General features: G+C 29.6%; 1 protein-coding gene across 1 annotated transcript; it reads left to right on the top strand.

The window, feature by feature from the left end:
• Nucleotides 1-6,020: 6,020 nt before the first annotated feature.
• LOC100264454 (acid phosphatase 1) lies at nucleotides 6,021-15,225 on the top strand. The gene is made up of 3 exons (XM_010663970.3): nucleotides 6,021-6,820; nucleotides 8,536-8,745; nucleotides 14,930-15,225. Exons 1-3 carry the CDS (start codon nucleotides 6,429-6,431, stop codon nucleotides 15,105-15,107), a joined length of 780 nt encoding a protein of 259 aa, XP_010662272.1. The 5' UTR covers nucleotides 6,021-6,428; the 3' UTR covers nucleotides 15,108-15,225.
• The last annotated feature ends 1,551 nt before the right edge of the window (nucleotides 15,226-16,776 follow it).

Genomic DNA, 16,776 nt, shown 5'->3' on the forward strand with positions numbered 1-16,776 from the left:
ACCTCACCCAACATATGCCCATCATCAACTTCATCCACGTGCAGGGTCCCAAATCCAAAGTTAAACACCCTTCATGCCTTCACCACATTAAACATCTTTTTTTTTTTTTTTTCTTTTTCCACGTACCCATTTTCCTCCATTGCCCCGTTCCCATCCTTCACGCCTCCACCACCCTGAACACCCCTATAGCCACACACACCTGCCACCTAACAGCCAAGGTTGGACCGCTCGGTCCAAAAGATCCTGAGGTGGCTGTCTTTTGGCTCTAAAGCCACCTCGAAGGCAGCACTCCCGTCTCTACCGCCGCTCCGGCTGCTGGTGGTGCTCCTGCTGCTGCCGCCGCCTTTGTGGTGAGGAGAAGAAGGGGCATGCGGATGCGCCGGGAAGGGGATGCCGTCGGCTGCCGTTTCTTTGGCAGCTGTGTTGACGTGGTGGCGCCGCCGCTGCCGCCGCGGGGAGGAGGCGAAGATGCTGGAGCCAGCACGGGGGAAAGAAGAAGCTGTGGAGAAGATGAAGAAGATGAAGTTTTGTTTATTTTTTTTGGGCTTGATTAGGCTTGGGCCTGAAGGTTGCTGATGAACTTGGGCTTGGTTAGGTTTGGGCTTTATTAAGGTTGCTGATGGACTTGGTGAACTTGGGCTTGATGAAGATGGGGTTTATTGGTGGGTTTAGGCTTATGGGCTTGGGCTTGATGGATGCATAATATTATTATTATTATTATTATTATTATTATTATTATTATTATTATTATTGGTAACGAATATTATTATTATTATTAGCAAAATATTATTATTATTATTATTATTATTATTATTATTATTATCATTAACGGATATCATCATTATTAATTATTATTATTTCTATTAATAATAATAATAATAATAATAATAATAATAATAATAATTATTATTATTATTATTATTATTATTATTATTATCATTGTCATTATCATTATTTGCTTAGTTTTTCAAATCTTATCATTGTTATTATTATTATTATTATTACTCATTCGAATTTTTAAAATCTATTTATTATTATTATTATTATTAACTCAATTTTCAAAAAATCTATTTATTATTATTATTATCATCATTAATCCAAACTTCCAAAAATCTCATTATTATTGTCATTATTAACTCAATTTTCAAAAATCCATTTATTATTATTATTATCATCATTAATCCAAACTTCCAAAAATCTCATTATTATTATTATTATTAACTCAATTTTCAAAATCTATTTATTATTATTATTATCATCATTAATCCAAATTTCCAAAAATCTCATTATTATTGTTATTATTACCTCAACTTTCACAATCTTATTATTATGATTATTATTATCATTACCATTGATTAAAACTTTCATAACCTTATTATTATTAATTCAAACTTTCTAACTTCCAATTTCCAAGCCCAATTTATAAAAATTCAACCTTCAAATAATACTTCAAAATTCCGATCTTTAAAACTCAATTTCGATTTCCGAAAACTCTCATACTCACTTTAATATATTTAATTATTGTTATTTTGATTATTTATTTCAAAGCTCCATTTTTAAATCAAATTCTCTAAAACTTTTGATTCTCCGAATTAAATTCCTAATCCCAAACATTCTCATGTTCCCACTAAATTATTTGATCATTGGTATTTTATTTATTTATTTATTTCAAAACTCCATTTTAAATCAAATTCTCTAAAACTTCTGATTTTCCGAATTAAATTCCTAATCCCAAAAATTCTCATGTTCCCACTAAATTATTTGATCATTGGTATTTTATTTATTTATTTATTTCAAAACTCCGTTTTAAATCAAATTCTTTAAAATTGTTGATTTCTGAATTAAACTCCTAATCCCGAAAATTCTCATGTTCTCATTAATTTATTTAATCATTAGTATTTTATCTCCATTTTAAATCAATTCTTTAAAACTTCAGATTTACAAGTTAAATTCCTAATCTCGAAAATTCTCATATTCACATTAATTTAATCACTAATAGTTTGTTTATTTATCTTAAAATTCTATTTTAAACAATCCTTTAAACTTTCTGACTTCTAAATCTAATTTCCAATTTCAAAAATTCCAGCATTCCCATTCATTTGTTTAATCATTATTTTCGTCCTTATTATTATTAGTTCATTTATTTATTTCAAAATTCCATTTTTAAACATTTTTTCGAATCCCAACTTTCGAACTTAGTTTCCGATTTCTAAGATTCTAATTTCCTTCAAGTTTGACATCCCAAAATTCCAACTTTTAAATTTAATTCTCAAGACCCCAATCTTCAAATAATTTTCGAGACTCCAATTTCCAAATAAATTTCAAAAATTCAATTTTCTCTCTAACAGTTTTAATTCTCTTCGGGTTTCAAATAACCTTCGTTTTCTCTTGGTTTTATATAAACATGAATGCTATTTTCATAATTCCAGAATAATGGGATTTGTGATATTAATTCCTGCAAAAATGAATGGGCTTTGGTGGGGGCCCACCATACGTGCTTTCCTCGTGATTGATGGATCTGATTGATTGATCGACTTGGCTATCATACATGATTTATTTATCCTGCTCTCCGACATGCATGCTATTATTTCTTACTTGTGCACTAACCTCTCTCTTGATAGCGCATGGTGGCTCGTCGCCCAGGTACGCACCTACTTTCACTCTGGTGATTGTCCAAGCATATTTTGATTCTCACGTGTGCATGATTTATTCTGGGTACTCATTGATCTACTCGTCCATTGCCATGATTGCTTCATTTTATTAGTAGAGACCTGTTTTTAGGGACTTAGAAGGGTGCTATGGTTTTTACCGTACCTTCCTGATAAGTAACCTGGCCCCCGAACCCGATCCGGTTTTTCACAGACCACCTTTTCCAAAACAAGGAGTCACACCTAGGGTTTTCCTTTCTTATTTTGTTTACCCTTTAAAAATAAAACAAAAATAAGTGGCGACTCCAAGTCATTTTCAAATAATCAATAAAAAATCAATTTTTCGAAATCACAATCGAGTTTCGCCATCGAGTGGGAAACGCATGAGCCGAAATGCAGGGTCCACAGAATTCCATTTTGGATTTTAGAATTTCAAATCATTTTTTTTTTCTCGTTCTCATCTTAATCTCCCCATTCCAAGCACAATATTAGAGGACCTTTAATAAAGGAGTTTAACAAATAGAATGAAGTTAAAATTGTTATAGACAAAATAAAAATGGAATCAGACACATTCTCTCTTAGAAACACCTTAGTAAAGCATGCTAAGGGGATAGCTAAGCTAAGTTACAAATACTTTTTGGTGGTGTTTGTTTATTTATAATTTAATACTAAATGTAATTTACTTTCAAATTTTAAATGATTTATTTTTAAATTTTCTTTTAATTTATTAATTAATTTTTAATTTTTGTATTAAATAAAAAAAATCAAAATATTTGACTTTTTATTGAATGCTAAAAGTAATTTTTTAAAATAAGTAAAACATAATCTCTCTATAACCTTCACCCTATTAATACTAAAAATTTAATAAAAATAAAATAATAAAAAAACTACTTTATAATGAATAATAATTAAGTTTTATTTAAATTTAAATAAAAAACATCACCTTGATGAATATATTTTTCCCACATGATGCTTTTGTTTTTTAGAAAAGTAGGTTTTGACTCACTAATTTAAAAAAAATATAGAAAAAAAAAAAGAACTTGAACTTTTATAAATCAGTTTTATCTTTTTTCATTTAAAAATATTTTAAAATACATGTACTTTTTTCATGAGTTAGAATTATTTCCTAAAATACCTTCTTACTTCATAATATTAAATAAAATTATAAAAAAAATTAATTTATCATTTTAATTTGATAAAAGTATCTTACAAATAAATATGTCTTAATTTTTATTATAAAATATAATATACAAATTATTTTTTTTTTAAAAATTCTAAGATATAAATAAAATATTTTTAATTCCCTAATTAATAATGATTTTATATCCTATATTATATCAATCCACTCATCTTCTCTCTTTTTTTTTTTTTTTTTTTTTAATAAAATTGAATAAAAATTTTGTTAGTTGGCCTTTTGGTATTTGGGCATGTCTGCTAATTTTCCTCTTGTATGTGCTCATGTAGACCCTTATCTTCGATCCTAGTTTACATTTATCATTTTTACATCCTTTTTTAGCTCTTTCGTCATCCACATGTCTTCCACCTAATGTTTATCTGTCCACATTAATGGTTGCAATTTTAGTCTAAACAAGTACCAATTTTGGTCAAAACAGATAAGGAGAGTACAAAATTTGAATCTGCAAAAGGTATAATCGGTTGCGATGAGTTTGACGGGGACTTGGGTGGCAACATATATGGATATGAAGGAGTGAGAGTGTTTTCAAATGGGTCAAAAAGAGGCAGAGGCGGTGGTTGCTTGTGTTTTTTGGTCGGCCATGGAAGAAGTCTTTGGAGTATGAAAAGCTCTACACCATACAATTCAGGGTCAAAAAGAGGCAGAGACGGTGGTTGCATAGAGAAATTTGTAGAATAAGCACTTTCATTGATGTGGTTTTTACCTTATCTATGGTTTTATTTTCAGATTCATTTTAAGCATATCAAGGTATTTATTTGTTGATAATATTTATTTCTCTATTATGTATTACTTTCATGCTTTCTAATTTATAATAAATGAACAAAATGTTAGTTTTTAATTTTTTTTTTAATTATTTTGGATAATTCATCAATTGTTTATTAGTATTATTAGATTAATTTTTAAATAGGATGATTTTTAAAAGTTATAAGTTACTTTAACAAGATTATTTATACATGTACACAAATATTTTTATTAAATTATTTATATTAGTGAAGTAAGTATACATTGGTATCATTATAAAAAAAAAAGAGTAACTTTCACCGTATTAACAATTTCTAAATTAAATTTAAAATAATAAAACTTATTTCTTCAATGCAAATTATGCAATTTTTTGAACATAGAGAGAAAAATAAACACAAAAAAAAAAAAAAAATCAAAAAATAATATAAGGTAATATACCCTTAGCTTATAGAAATATTTTGCTCATATATTTTTTAAAACATCTTTTTCTATTTCAGTTAATACCTTTTAAAATATGTGTAACTTTTCTATAAATAAAAAAAAAGGAATATAATCCAAACTATTGCAAAGACAAGTAAGTAGTTAATGATCATAATGATGCCCTCCAAACTTTTGTAAAAAAATAATTAAGTTAATTATTTCAAATGATACATCCATGGATTACAAAACATATAGATTATAACACAAATATGTTTGTTGTAATTTTATATTCCATCTATTTTCTACAAATATAATGTAATAATAAATATTTATTTAAATAATTAATTTCAAAAGTGATAAACAACAAATTCAAATATATGACATTAAAGATATGTTTCACATCTCACTTAATTACTAAATTATAAAAAAATATAAAGAATTTAAATCAATCTAAAACATCATCTTATATTAAAATAATATATTACCAAATATCATATATTACTATAATAATATACAATAATATATTCCATATATCTATTTATAATTATTATTTACCTATTAATTAAATTATAAGTATGTTACATCATTTTTTATATTATTTTAATCCATATAAAATTATTTATAAATAATTTAAACTAAATAAATTTAAATTTACTCACAAATTACCTTTTAAGATGTTATCTCAATTATTCCATATATCAACAATCATTTACCTATGTACATCCCACGTGATTTCTACTAGTATAATAAAATGAGAAGATATGTGCCTTTATTTTTAATAAAATAAGAAATAAGAAAAATTAATGATATCCCCTTATTATAATAATCAGGTAAAGAAAATACGTACCATTTAAAATTATTTTTATATACATAATTCAGAACATTTATAAAAATCATTATTACCACTTTACAAAAATAAAATTTTCTAACAATATAATAAAGTTAAGAAGCCTAGTATTCAAATGAGTTGGTCGGTGGTCGGTGGTCGGTGGCAGGTGGCAGGTGGCAGGTGGCAGGTGGCAGGTGGCAGGTGGCGGAAGGGGGGGAAGAGCAATCCGAGAAACCCTCTTTTCTATCCAATACTGAGCCTTCCCTCCATCCACTGCCGCGATTGCCAGCTACAAAACTTTATTACTTCACTCTCACGCATCTATCATTCTCTGAAAAAGTACTCGCTGATCTTCCCAAGTAATCCATTTTCTTATCATTCTCTGAAAAAGTAGTCGCTGTTCATCCCAAGTAATCCATTTTCTTATCATTCTCTGAAAAAGTAGTCGCTGTTCATCCCAAGTAATCCATTTTCTTATCATTTCTGAAAAAGGGAAACACCACCAACCTGTCCGCGGAATCTGATTCCCCTTTTACCTCCTTATAAAAACCCCAATTATCTCCCAACTTTCCTTTCCCAGAATCCGTTTTCCATCATGAATTCCCTTAGAATTTTCCTTCTTTTCGCCCTGTTTTCCATCTCACTTTCCCACGAACCATTCAACTCCCACCTCCTCCCCAGGCCTCTGATCCTCGAATATCCCCAGGAATCCAGTGAGGAAATTCAATTAGAGTGTACGAGTTGGAGATTTGGAGTTGAGGCCAACAACCTTGGTCCGTGGAAGACGATACCTGTGGCGTGTGCGGAGTATGTGAAAGATTACATGACGGGTAGGGCTTATGAAATCGATCTCGAACGAGTAGCGAACGAGGCTGCCATTTATGCCAGGACTGTGGAATTGAGTGCGGATGGGAACGATGTTTGGGTGTTCGATGTGGACGAAACGTTGTTGTCGAATCTACCGTATTATGCTGAGCATGGTTATGGGTAAGATTCTTCTTTGCCAGTCTGTTTGGTTGAGAAAAAAAAATATAGGATTTTAACTTTGTTAGGAACATGTCTTTTGGTTGTTGAGATTAGGTAGAGAGAAAGAAAGGAGTTTATTGGGTTGCTGTAATACTCCAAATTAATAGGTTTAGCAATTATCTCCTCGGATCAATTTGGATTATAAATTTCCGAATCTAGTGTAATGGCTATGATTTTTCTTTGCCTATCTGTCTGGTTGTGAATAAGAAAAAAAAGGATCTTCTTAAACTTTGTCAATAACATGTTCGGCTGTTGACAAAAGTTGGGAAGAAGGAAGAAAGGGGTCTATTGGGGCTTTGGATTTAGAACTGAATTGGGTTTGAAATTCTTTAAATTATGGGTTTAGCGTTTAGTTCGTTGGCTAAATTTGGATTGTGAATTTCCAAATATAGTGTGTATTTCTACTTTTGTTTCAGCAGGTTGGCTTCCCAGAAATTTGCTGAGCTTTTGCTGGAAGGATAGTGGAGTTTGTGGAAGGTGGAGACATGCCCTTGGTGCCATGGCTGCGACTGTGAGATGCCAGTAGGTCAGGCTTGGGGACAGGCGTGAGTTCTGTGTAGAGATAGGATCCTTAAGGCTTCATTTTGATCCTGGAAACTGCAAGTGAACAGATTAGGAAAAGGAAAAAGGAAAGGGAAGAAAAATCGAAGGAAGATAAAAATTAAGTTTGACCTCAACCAATTGTTTCTCTACTTGTTTTCCAACTTTTTTTACTTTATAATTAGAGAGTTGAGAGTTTGAAAATGTATGGGTTTTACAAGTAATTTTCATTATATTTTATTTTCCTTTATATTTTCTACTATAACAAAACTAAAGAACTTGGCATTCTTTTTTTCTATCCTATTTTTTCTTTCCCTTCTAGCTTTTGAGATCCAAAAAGAGGATCCATTTTAGATATTGTGAAGAAAAAAGATTATAATTACTTTAAAATGGATCCCTTTCTCAAGCTATTTTTGCTTTTAGCTTTCCTTTCACTCCTTTTGAGATCTAATAGGAACCCAAATATCTTCCCTAGAGATTTAGGAAACAACGCCTATTCTTTCTTGTTTGAATTGTGCTGACTTAGGGATCTGAAGTCCCATCCTTGTTTATTGGAATAATGTCAATTTTGGGGTCTTGAATCCATTGTAAGTTAACCAAAGTCTGAATCAAATGATGAAACTCTCATCTGAAGAATGGACCTAGATTTGGGGGATCAAATCCCTTCCAAATCCATAATCCAAACATAACCTTGGATTGTTTCAAACTTTCAAACTTAGTTAAGGACCACTTTGTTGTTGCTGATAAAAGATCATAAAAGTTAGGAAATTATAAGGGAGATTATAGTATTGCTACCTGGTTTAGGGACCCTGTTGGTTACTAAGAAAAGGAATATTACAGTTGAAATTTAGAACTATGAACTTCAGTAATTACCTGCTTAGTTGCTAAGAAAAAGTAAGTTAAGGGAATTTTAGCTTTAAAACTGTTGTCTTTCAACTTTTTGGTCCTGAGAAGAAAAAGCCTCCACAAATCTGAGGCTAATGCAATTGGACCTATTCAGAGCCTTTTGTTTTTTGAAAGGCAAAGCAAGTCAGAAAAGAAATGAAAATACATATTCAATCTTATTGGGTTTTTATGGGATGGGTGTTTGAATGAAATGATTTATTTCTGATGAGAACTCTTGTGTGACTTTGTAGTTTGGAAGTTTTTGATGAAATGGAGTTTGCTAAATGGGTTGAAAAGGCTACGGCACCTGCTATCGGGTCTAGTTTGAAACTTTATGAAGTGGTTCAAAGTTTGGGCTTCAAGACTTTCTTGCTCACTGGGCGCAGTGAAAACCAAAGGAGTGTCACTGTTGAGAATTTGATCAATGCAGGATTCCAGAACTGGGACAAGCTAATATTGAGGTGAGTACAATGCACACATAACTATGGACATATAGTTTGAACCTTCCCTTCTTCTTTATTTTTGTTTTGAATGTTCTTTTTATTTTCATGAAGTTTTTCACTTCGAATTGGAAACCTATCTCTAATCGATACAGTCTCCTCCTTAGTATCAGGAATGGCCTTTGCACTAACAAATATCAAAGATCTAGAATGTGTAATGCAAATTCTGTTGTTAACCATTCTCTTCTGTACCTAGTACTCTCACTGGACATTTTGGATTTGACATGATCTTATTAATTTATTGAAAGAATCATAAAAAGAAAAAACAATTTATTCAACTATAAAGTAAAGTACAGAAATTCTTAATGATTTTTATTTTTTGTATTTGTAATTTTAAAAATATTAAGTACAGAAATTATGATTTTTATTTATTATATTTGTAATTTTGAGAATATTAAATTCAGTCAAGTATAGAAAAACCCTTGAAGTTCAGATGACACCAGATTATACATCAAATAAACACAAGATATGATATCAAACAAAGTTAGCTGAGCGAAGCTGAGCAAAAACAATCAAATAAGGAAAGATAACAAGGTTTTTGTATTTGTGTATAAAAATTACCAAAAAATTGGCATAGATACGTTGAATCATTTTCAAGATGAACATCCTTTATAATTGTGATGGCCTATAGTGAAAGCCGGAAGAAATATGAAAAAAAAAAATTGAATTCTAATTCCCAGTGAGTTTTGATTTGCCAGGGATAGTCATTAATGTACATCTGTGAATCTGTGATAGAAGAATTGATGAGGATTTAAGGATATAGTTACTTTAAGGCTATGTTTGGAACTAAGAAGCCATGGAATGCTAAAAAATTGGAAGGGATATCAATCTTTGTGATAGAAAGAAGGAAGTAAGAAAAAATATATATATTGCAAAGTGTGGGGAGTTATAAATCTTGAAAATCTTTAATCTTGTTTAAAGAAGTGAGTTATGTTGGCGAAAGAGCGGAGCAAAATGTTATTGGGTTTAAACTTATAATATTATTTTTCTCTTTCATTCCCCTTTTCCTGGCAGTTTATGCGAAACAAAATCACTAAATGACTACAGTAAAAGATTTCCATTTTCCTTGAGGGACTGTCTTTCTGGTTTTCTATTTATCTTGGAACTAATGTTTTGCTTAAAAGTTTCCTCTTTTCTTCTTAAGCAGGTTTTTTTGGTCTTTTGTGCCCTATTTTCCTTCTGACTTTCTATTTATCTTGGAAATCATGTTTTATTTCAAGTTTCTTCTATTCTTCTTTATCAGGAGTTTTGCTTATGGGTGCCTTATCAATGCATGTGTTATATATAGTCTCTCTCTCTCTCTCCCAGCCAGCTAATGAAATCCTTTCATGTTAAAAAAAATCACATAAATTTCTCTGATTATCTTGCATGTTGCATTTGAAGCACAAATTTTGTTTTGCACCATGTACTCTTTCTCTCTAATGAAATACTTGCTTGTTAAAAAAATTCACATAAATTTCTTTCATTATCATGATGGGTTCATTTGAAGAACAAATTTTGTTTTTTACCACGTAGAGTGAATCACACCTAATAGATGATTATCTAATCTTCAGAAAGGCAGAAAATTTGACAAGGCATTTGGCGCCCCTTTTTTTTTTTTTTTGGATAGGTAAATTTCTGCCCCATTGGAACTTGAACCTAGAACCTCCCACAAATTCTCCCCAACCCTTTACTACTTGTCTAGGCCTCAAGGGCAGGACATTTGGTGCTTTTTCATAGCCCTTTCTGTCTTTAAGGTTATATTTACCTCAAACACAGAATTTGAAAAACTCACAAGTTGTATTTTAGTTTATCAGTTCTATCAATTTGGAGTACAAGTATAGTTTTGGTTCTCAAAGTTTAGTATATCAAACCTAAATGTAATAATTTTTGCTTAGAATGGTGTGAAAACTGGAGGGAGAAACTTTAAAGGGATTTTGAACAATAAAGTGCAACTTGGGACTTGTTATTGTCTCCTAGCATTTTTATCCATTCTAATGTATTTGTTAGGCTATGGGCTGAGGCATGACAGGACATCTGATATGATAATACAGTGCTATTATTGATATATTCATTGCATGCAACAATTAGATTTGAGTCTGCATCATCGTACACAATTAAGAACATAGTAGCCTTTATTCAAGACACTAGTTTTGTCTTTTGTCTTTTTTCTTTTTAATTTTTATGTATGCAATTGCTTTGATAATTTTCTTTTGCCCATTCCTTGGTGAATGTGTGTATGGTTTCTAATACATTCACATTAAATTATTAGTTATGTTATGGTCAAGAAAACTAACTAATAAGCTAGCATAAAACCATCTCAAATGTATTAATTAAAATTTACCACCATTTAAGGTTTTGATAACTAAATTTGATCAAATTCTAGGTGTAGAACATAAAACTCAATAAGGAATAAACAAAATGCAACCACATGCTATATCTCTGAAGAATATAAATTCTGTGGTTGTCAATATGTGTAGCCTTCTGTTGAGACGTAGGTGTGATAGTCTATTTAGGGTCTATGCTTCAAACTTTGCCATGGAAAAAATTGAAGCTTAGTTGAAGTTGGGCTTGTAATTAGTTTGACAAACTCAACTCAATTTTTAGGTTATGTTTGGTTGGTGGGGTAGGATATGATAGGATATGTATATCCTACGATATCATATCCCATTAGATAAGAAATGCATATCGTAAGATATGATTTCTAATTAGATGTGATAACAATGGACATAATATCCTGAGATAACATATACCTATAAAAAAAAATATATATCTTAAGATAACATATCCAATGAGATGTGTTATGTTTCTTTTATATCTAATTTGTAAAATGAATAAAAAATAAAATAGAATATATATTATTTTTTATTGTTTAAAATAAGGATTATATTGCAATCTAATATTTTCCATTTAAAAAAAAAATATATAAAATTTTTGTTACATGTGACAATATTCATGATTAATATATTTAAACTTTATAAATAATTTCTTTTAATGTTATGTTATTCAATATATAAAAATAAAATACTATATATATATATATATTAAAGAATACATATATTAATATTATTTTACAATATATTTTATAAATATTTTTTAGTTCTTTTCTAACCACAAATATAATTTTCTAATAAAAGAAATATATTTTTCAAGATAAGTAATATGATAAAAATTAAAATTTGGATAAAAATAAATAAATTTATGATACATAGATATGTATATCCTACATCTTATCTTAGGATTAATATATTCTATGTAAGATGGATATAAAAAAAATATGGATATTATATCTCATCACTTATGTTATCTTATATTTGATTGAACATAGGATAGAATAAGCGGTAAAATAACTTATCTTATTTCATCACCAACCATGGGATTGAATATGTTATTACCTCTATGTTTGGTTGACAAGATAGGATATGATAGGATATATATATCCTAGGATATTATAACAATAACCTAAGGTAACATATCCAATGCAATATGTTATTTTATACTTATATTTAATTTATAAAATGAATAAAAAATGAAATGGAATATATATTATTTTTTAATATTTAAACTAAATAATATATTTCATTCCAATATTGTCTATTTAAAAAAAAACGAAAATTATCTTATGTTTAACAATATTCATGATTAAAATACTTAAAATTTATAAATAAAAAATTTGTATATTATGTTATTTAATATATAAAAATATTTTATATATAATACATATATTGATATTATTTTAAAATATTTTTTATTTCTTATTTTTTAATCACAAATTTAATTTTATTATAAAAAAATTTATTTTGAAAAATAAGTAATATAAAAAAGCAAAAAATTTTAAAAATAAATAAATTTATAATACATGGGATATATATACCATATGTCTTAGTTTAAGATTAACATATCCTACGTATAAGGGATATAAAAATGAGAATAGATAATATATCTCACCATTTATCCTATTTCATGTTTGGTTGAATATTAGATAGGATAAGTGATGAGATAAGATATGTTATCTCCTCTCTTATCTTATCTCATACTATATCTAACTAACCAAACATAGTCTTATTCTATGTTTAATTGATATGATATCCTTGGATATTAAATCCAAAGAATATGATATCTTAAGGTAATATATCTAATGAGATATGTTATGTATTGCTAATATTTAGTTTATAGCATGAATAAAGAAATAAAATAGAATATAAACTATTTTTCAATGTTTAAAATAAAAAATTATAGTGCATTATAATTTTTTTATTTTAAAAAAATATGAAATTTCTCTTATGTTTAACAATATTCATAATTAAAATGTTTAAACTTTATAAATAGTTTTTTTTATATTATAGTATTTAATATATATATATATATATATTAATATTATTTTACCATATATTTTATAAATATTTTTTTAAGTTTTTCTTTTTAAACACAAATAAATTTAATAATACAAATTTTTATTTTGCAAAAGTAATATAAAAAAATAAAAAAAATTGATAAAAAGAATAAATTTATGATTCATGGGATATGTATATCCCATATCTTAGGTTGGGATTAACATATCCTATATAGAAGGAATATGAAAAAGGTAGAGGATATATCCCACCATTAATCCTATCCTATGTTTGGTTAAACATAGAATGGTATAACTTATCTTATCCTATCATCAATCAAACATATACAATATTCCCTTTCTTATTTTATCTTATACTATATCCAATCAACCAAATATAGCCTTATGCTTTAAGTTGTTCTCTCCTCTTGATTTCAGTCATTTGAGGCATATCCTGGCTTATTGTTCTATGTTAATCAGGGCTTATATTAGTACACATATGCATCCAGGTATCATCACAGTATCTCTGAGACATAGCAATTTAGATGTAAAATGCATAAAATTGGCTGGGTAAGGTCAACATGGATAGAAAGCATTAGGAAAAACATGTGAAACCTTGCCATTTATCAAATTCTGACAACAATTTTTTTCTTCAAAGAAGTTTCAGAAAACATTGCTGGTAAGAAATTATCCTATTCTTGTCAAGTTGCCATTCTTTTATGCCTTGAATGTAGGCCCTTCCAGTAGGGACTGATACAGATCTGAAATATTTTAGCTGCCAACAAATCAAATTAGAGATAAAAAATATTTCAGTCTCAATATTTTCAGATTATTAGTGTGCATATTCACCAAAAGATGATAAATACAGACAAATAAGTGAGCATATATGCCCCATGTTCCCATGCACATAAATATGTTCTTCCTTTTTACAGTTATTCAGATTATGCTGTGACTCCTGGCCACGTCAACCATTGGCTGGAGACAGCAGCGGAGCCAGAAAATTGATTTGGTTGGGGTGAGGGGTCAAGATCTAGGAATTCATTTTAGGGGGCAAAAGTAGATAGGACTGTGTAGCCCAGTGGTAACTGCAAAATCTTGTGCGATCCTTTGGAATGGGATCAAATCCCCCTTTATATGTGTGTGTCCATATATGCAGATAAGATGCGTTTGAATCAATGGCATTGGAATCTGATTTATTTACTGTTTGTTGGACCCAGTTTGCTAGCATTAATATATCATGGAAGCCAAGCTACCATGCTGGTAGCTTGGTTCATAGCTCCAGTGTCATTTGTCTCAGATGGTATGTCAATATACACCATAAGTGGTTCTATTCTAGATGCTACTTTTGATTGGACAGCCTGCAATGGCAACCTTCTGATGCATGTGCATACGCGTAACATCATTTATAATTTAGATGAGTATGCTTTTGTATTGTATGGATTGTCAAATGATAATTGTAGTTTGATTTTCTGAAAGATGTATGGTTTCTCATGAATAGGATAATCTCATTATTGCATGTGATCTTGATTAATGCTTCTTGTCTTGAGGCCCACATCAATGAGATTGTCTGCAACATGATCATCAAAGGTTGTTAGGAGTGAATATCAGAAAAGTAGGAAAAGAAAAGAAAAAAGAAGGGAAGGAAAAATAACTCAATCATTCATCATAAAAGTTAATTTTTGTGACGTCTCTTCATGTTGGTTTCCACTTCTCCTATTCCTTTTCACATGTTACCTAAATTATGACAAAGGGCATTGAGATTTCTGAATGAAATTTCACTATGATATCCTGTTAGATCAGTGTGTTGAGATTAAATGTTGTTTTCATACTATGCAGGGGGTCCAATGACCATGGAAAACAGGCGACCGTATATAAGTCAGAGAAGAGGAGTGAAATGGTGAAGGAGGGGTATAGAATTGTGGGGAACTCTGGAGACCAATGGAGCGACCTATTAGGTTCTGAAATGTCTCTACGGTCCTTCAAGCTTCCAAATCCCATGTATTACATTCCCTAATTAAGGGTAAATCGTTCCCACTTGTTTTAGTTTGATTGGCTACTTGTAGACTGCATTTGTAAGGATATTCACAATTTACAATGCCAATAAAAGTTAATACAAATTTCAATTATGCCAACACTCTCTCGGGTTCTCCCTCTCAGTCTCTCCTTTTCTTTTGTGAAATGGGCATCTCTATTTTAACAGCTAACAATATTCGCTAACTCTCCTTTGAAAACTGCTAGCTTTTGATTTTTCTTTTTCTTTTTTTGAGAAAGTAACAAATATTTTTGTCCTAAAAATTGAGTATGTTATTAAAAAATAATCAAAAAGCATAATTTCAAGACAATTTCGGTGTTTCGTTTGGAAACTAAAAATGTGTTTGACAATGATTCTGGAAAGCGTTTATAATATTTTTAATACTTGAAAAATAAATATTTTCAAGGTTAGAAAATTTAAAAACACTTCTCATAATGCTTATAAAAAAAAAAAAAAAACACTTCTCATGATTACTATCAAACACACTTTAAATGTATTTATCTAAAAATCACTTTTATTTCTACCAATAAATAAGTTGTTATATTGTTTGCTATTTTGCTACTTTAGTACCATTTCACATCTCCTTCCAAAAGAAATTGAAGAATTTCTTGGGAATCTTGTAACATCTATTCATTATTCTCTTTGGCAAATTGTTATAACTCCATCTTGTTTGAATCCTACTGAGAGATCCACTAGGGATAAGAAATTCTAGGCTATTAAAAAAGACTTCAATTCTCCTAAGGCTAGCCTTAGATGACTAGCTATTTCTCTTTTCTTGCTTGGGCATATTGGCAGTAGCTAGACGGGCCTTGACAGCTTATGAGTGATAGAGATGGACTAAGAAAGCAATGGGCGGTGCTCAAAAGTCCACTAAGCTAACGCTTTTGAAGCTCCATGAGATGCACACCCTAAGCCAACACTTTTCAACCCTCATTAGGTAAAGTAACAATACAAAACTTTTTACCAGAAAGAATCTTCAAATTGTATTGACACTCAAACAATTACAAGAAAACATTCTCTGCATGAAGTCATCAAGGAAAGTTGTGAGAATCTTGTTCAAAGAAGACTTTGGGCATAATGTGATTAGAAAACATTCTCCACATTTTTTAAGTTAAATGTTATAAGAGAGCCTATTAGAAAATACAATCAAAATCAATCACAATGTGATTTTCTATTTTGTTTTAGTAAATAAAATTCATTACAAAATACAAATATAAAATATATTTATGCAGAATAAAAATGTTGATATAACAAATATGTCTCTCAAAGTACTAAATAATTAAATTCTTCTCAATAAATTAATCATCCACAACCTGCAAATCCATGAAAAAAAAAATCCAATACTAAAGGAAAACAATTGCATAGCATATTTAAAAAAGGGAATAAAAAATGAATCAAAACAACGTCACCTATCACCATTGTGATCATCCCTTCATTATCAATCCTTAAGCATCGAATCCGAACATCTTTAGCAGAAGTTGATAAAGAGAATTTGGAATGATTAAGGTGGATACTTAAGGGTTTGTTTGACAACTATTTTCGAAAATAGTTTTTTATTCTCCATAATAGGAAAATAGGAAAACATGTTAGGAAATCAGAAAATTGTTTTCTGTTCTTAAAAATAGAAAATATAATATTTTCATATAATATT

This window comes from Vitis vinifera, chromosome 16, assembly GCF_030704535.1.
Source record: "Vitis vinifera cultivar Pinot Noir 40024 chromosome 16, ASM3070453v1".
Lineage (NCBI taxonomy): Eukaryota > Viridiplantae > Streptophyta > Magnoliopsida > Vitales > Vitaceae > Vitis > Vitis vinifera.

Excerpts from the sequence above, each read along its gene's own strand:
- LOC100264454 (XM_010663970.3), top strand. The coding sequence starts at position 6,429 with ATGAATTCCCTTAGAATTTTCCTTCTTTTCGCCCTGTTTTCCATCTCA. Across the intron at positions 6,821-8,535 it reads TATGCTGAGCATGGTTATGG|TTTGGAAGTTTTTGATGAAA; the intron begins GTAAGATTCTTC and ends GTGACTTTGTAG. Across the intron at positions 8,746-14,929 it reads TGGGACAAGCTAATATTGAG|GGGGTCCAATGACCATGGAA; the intron begins GTGAGTACAATG and ends CATACTATGCAG.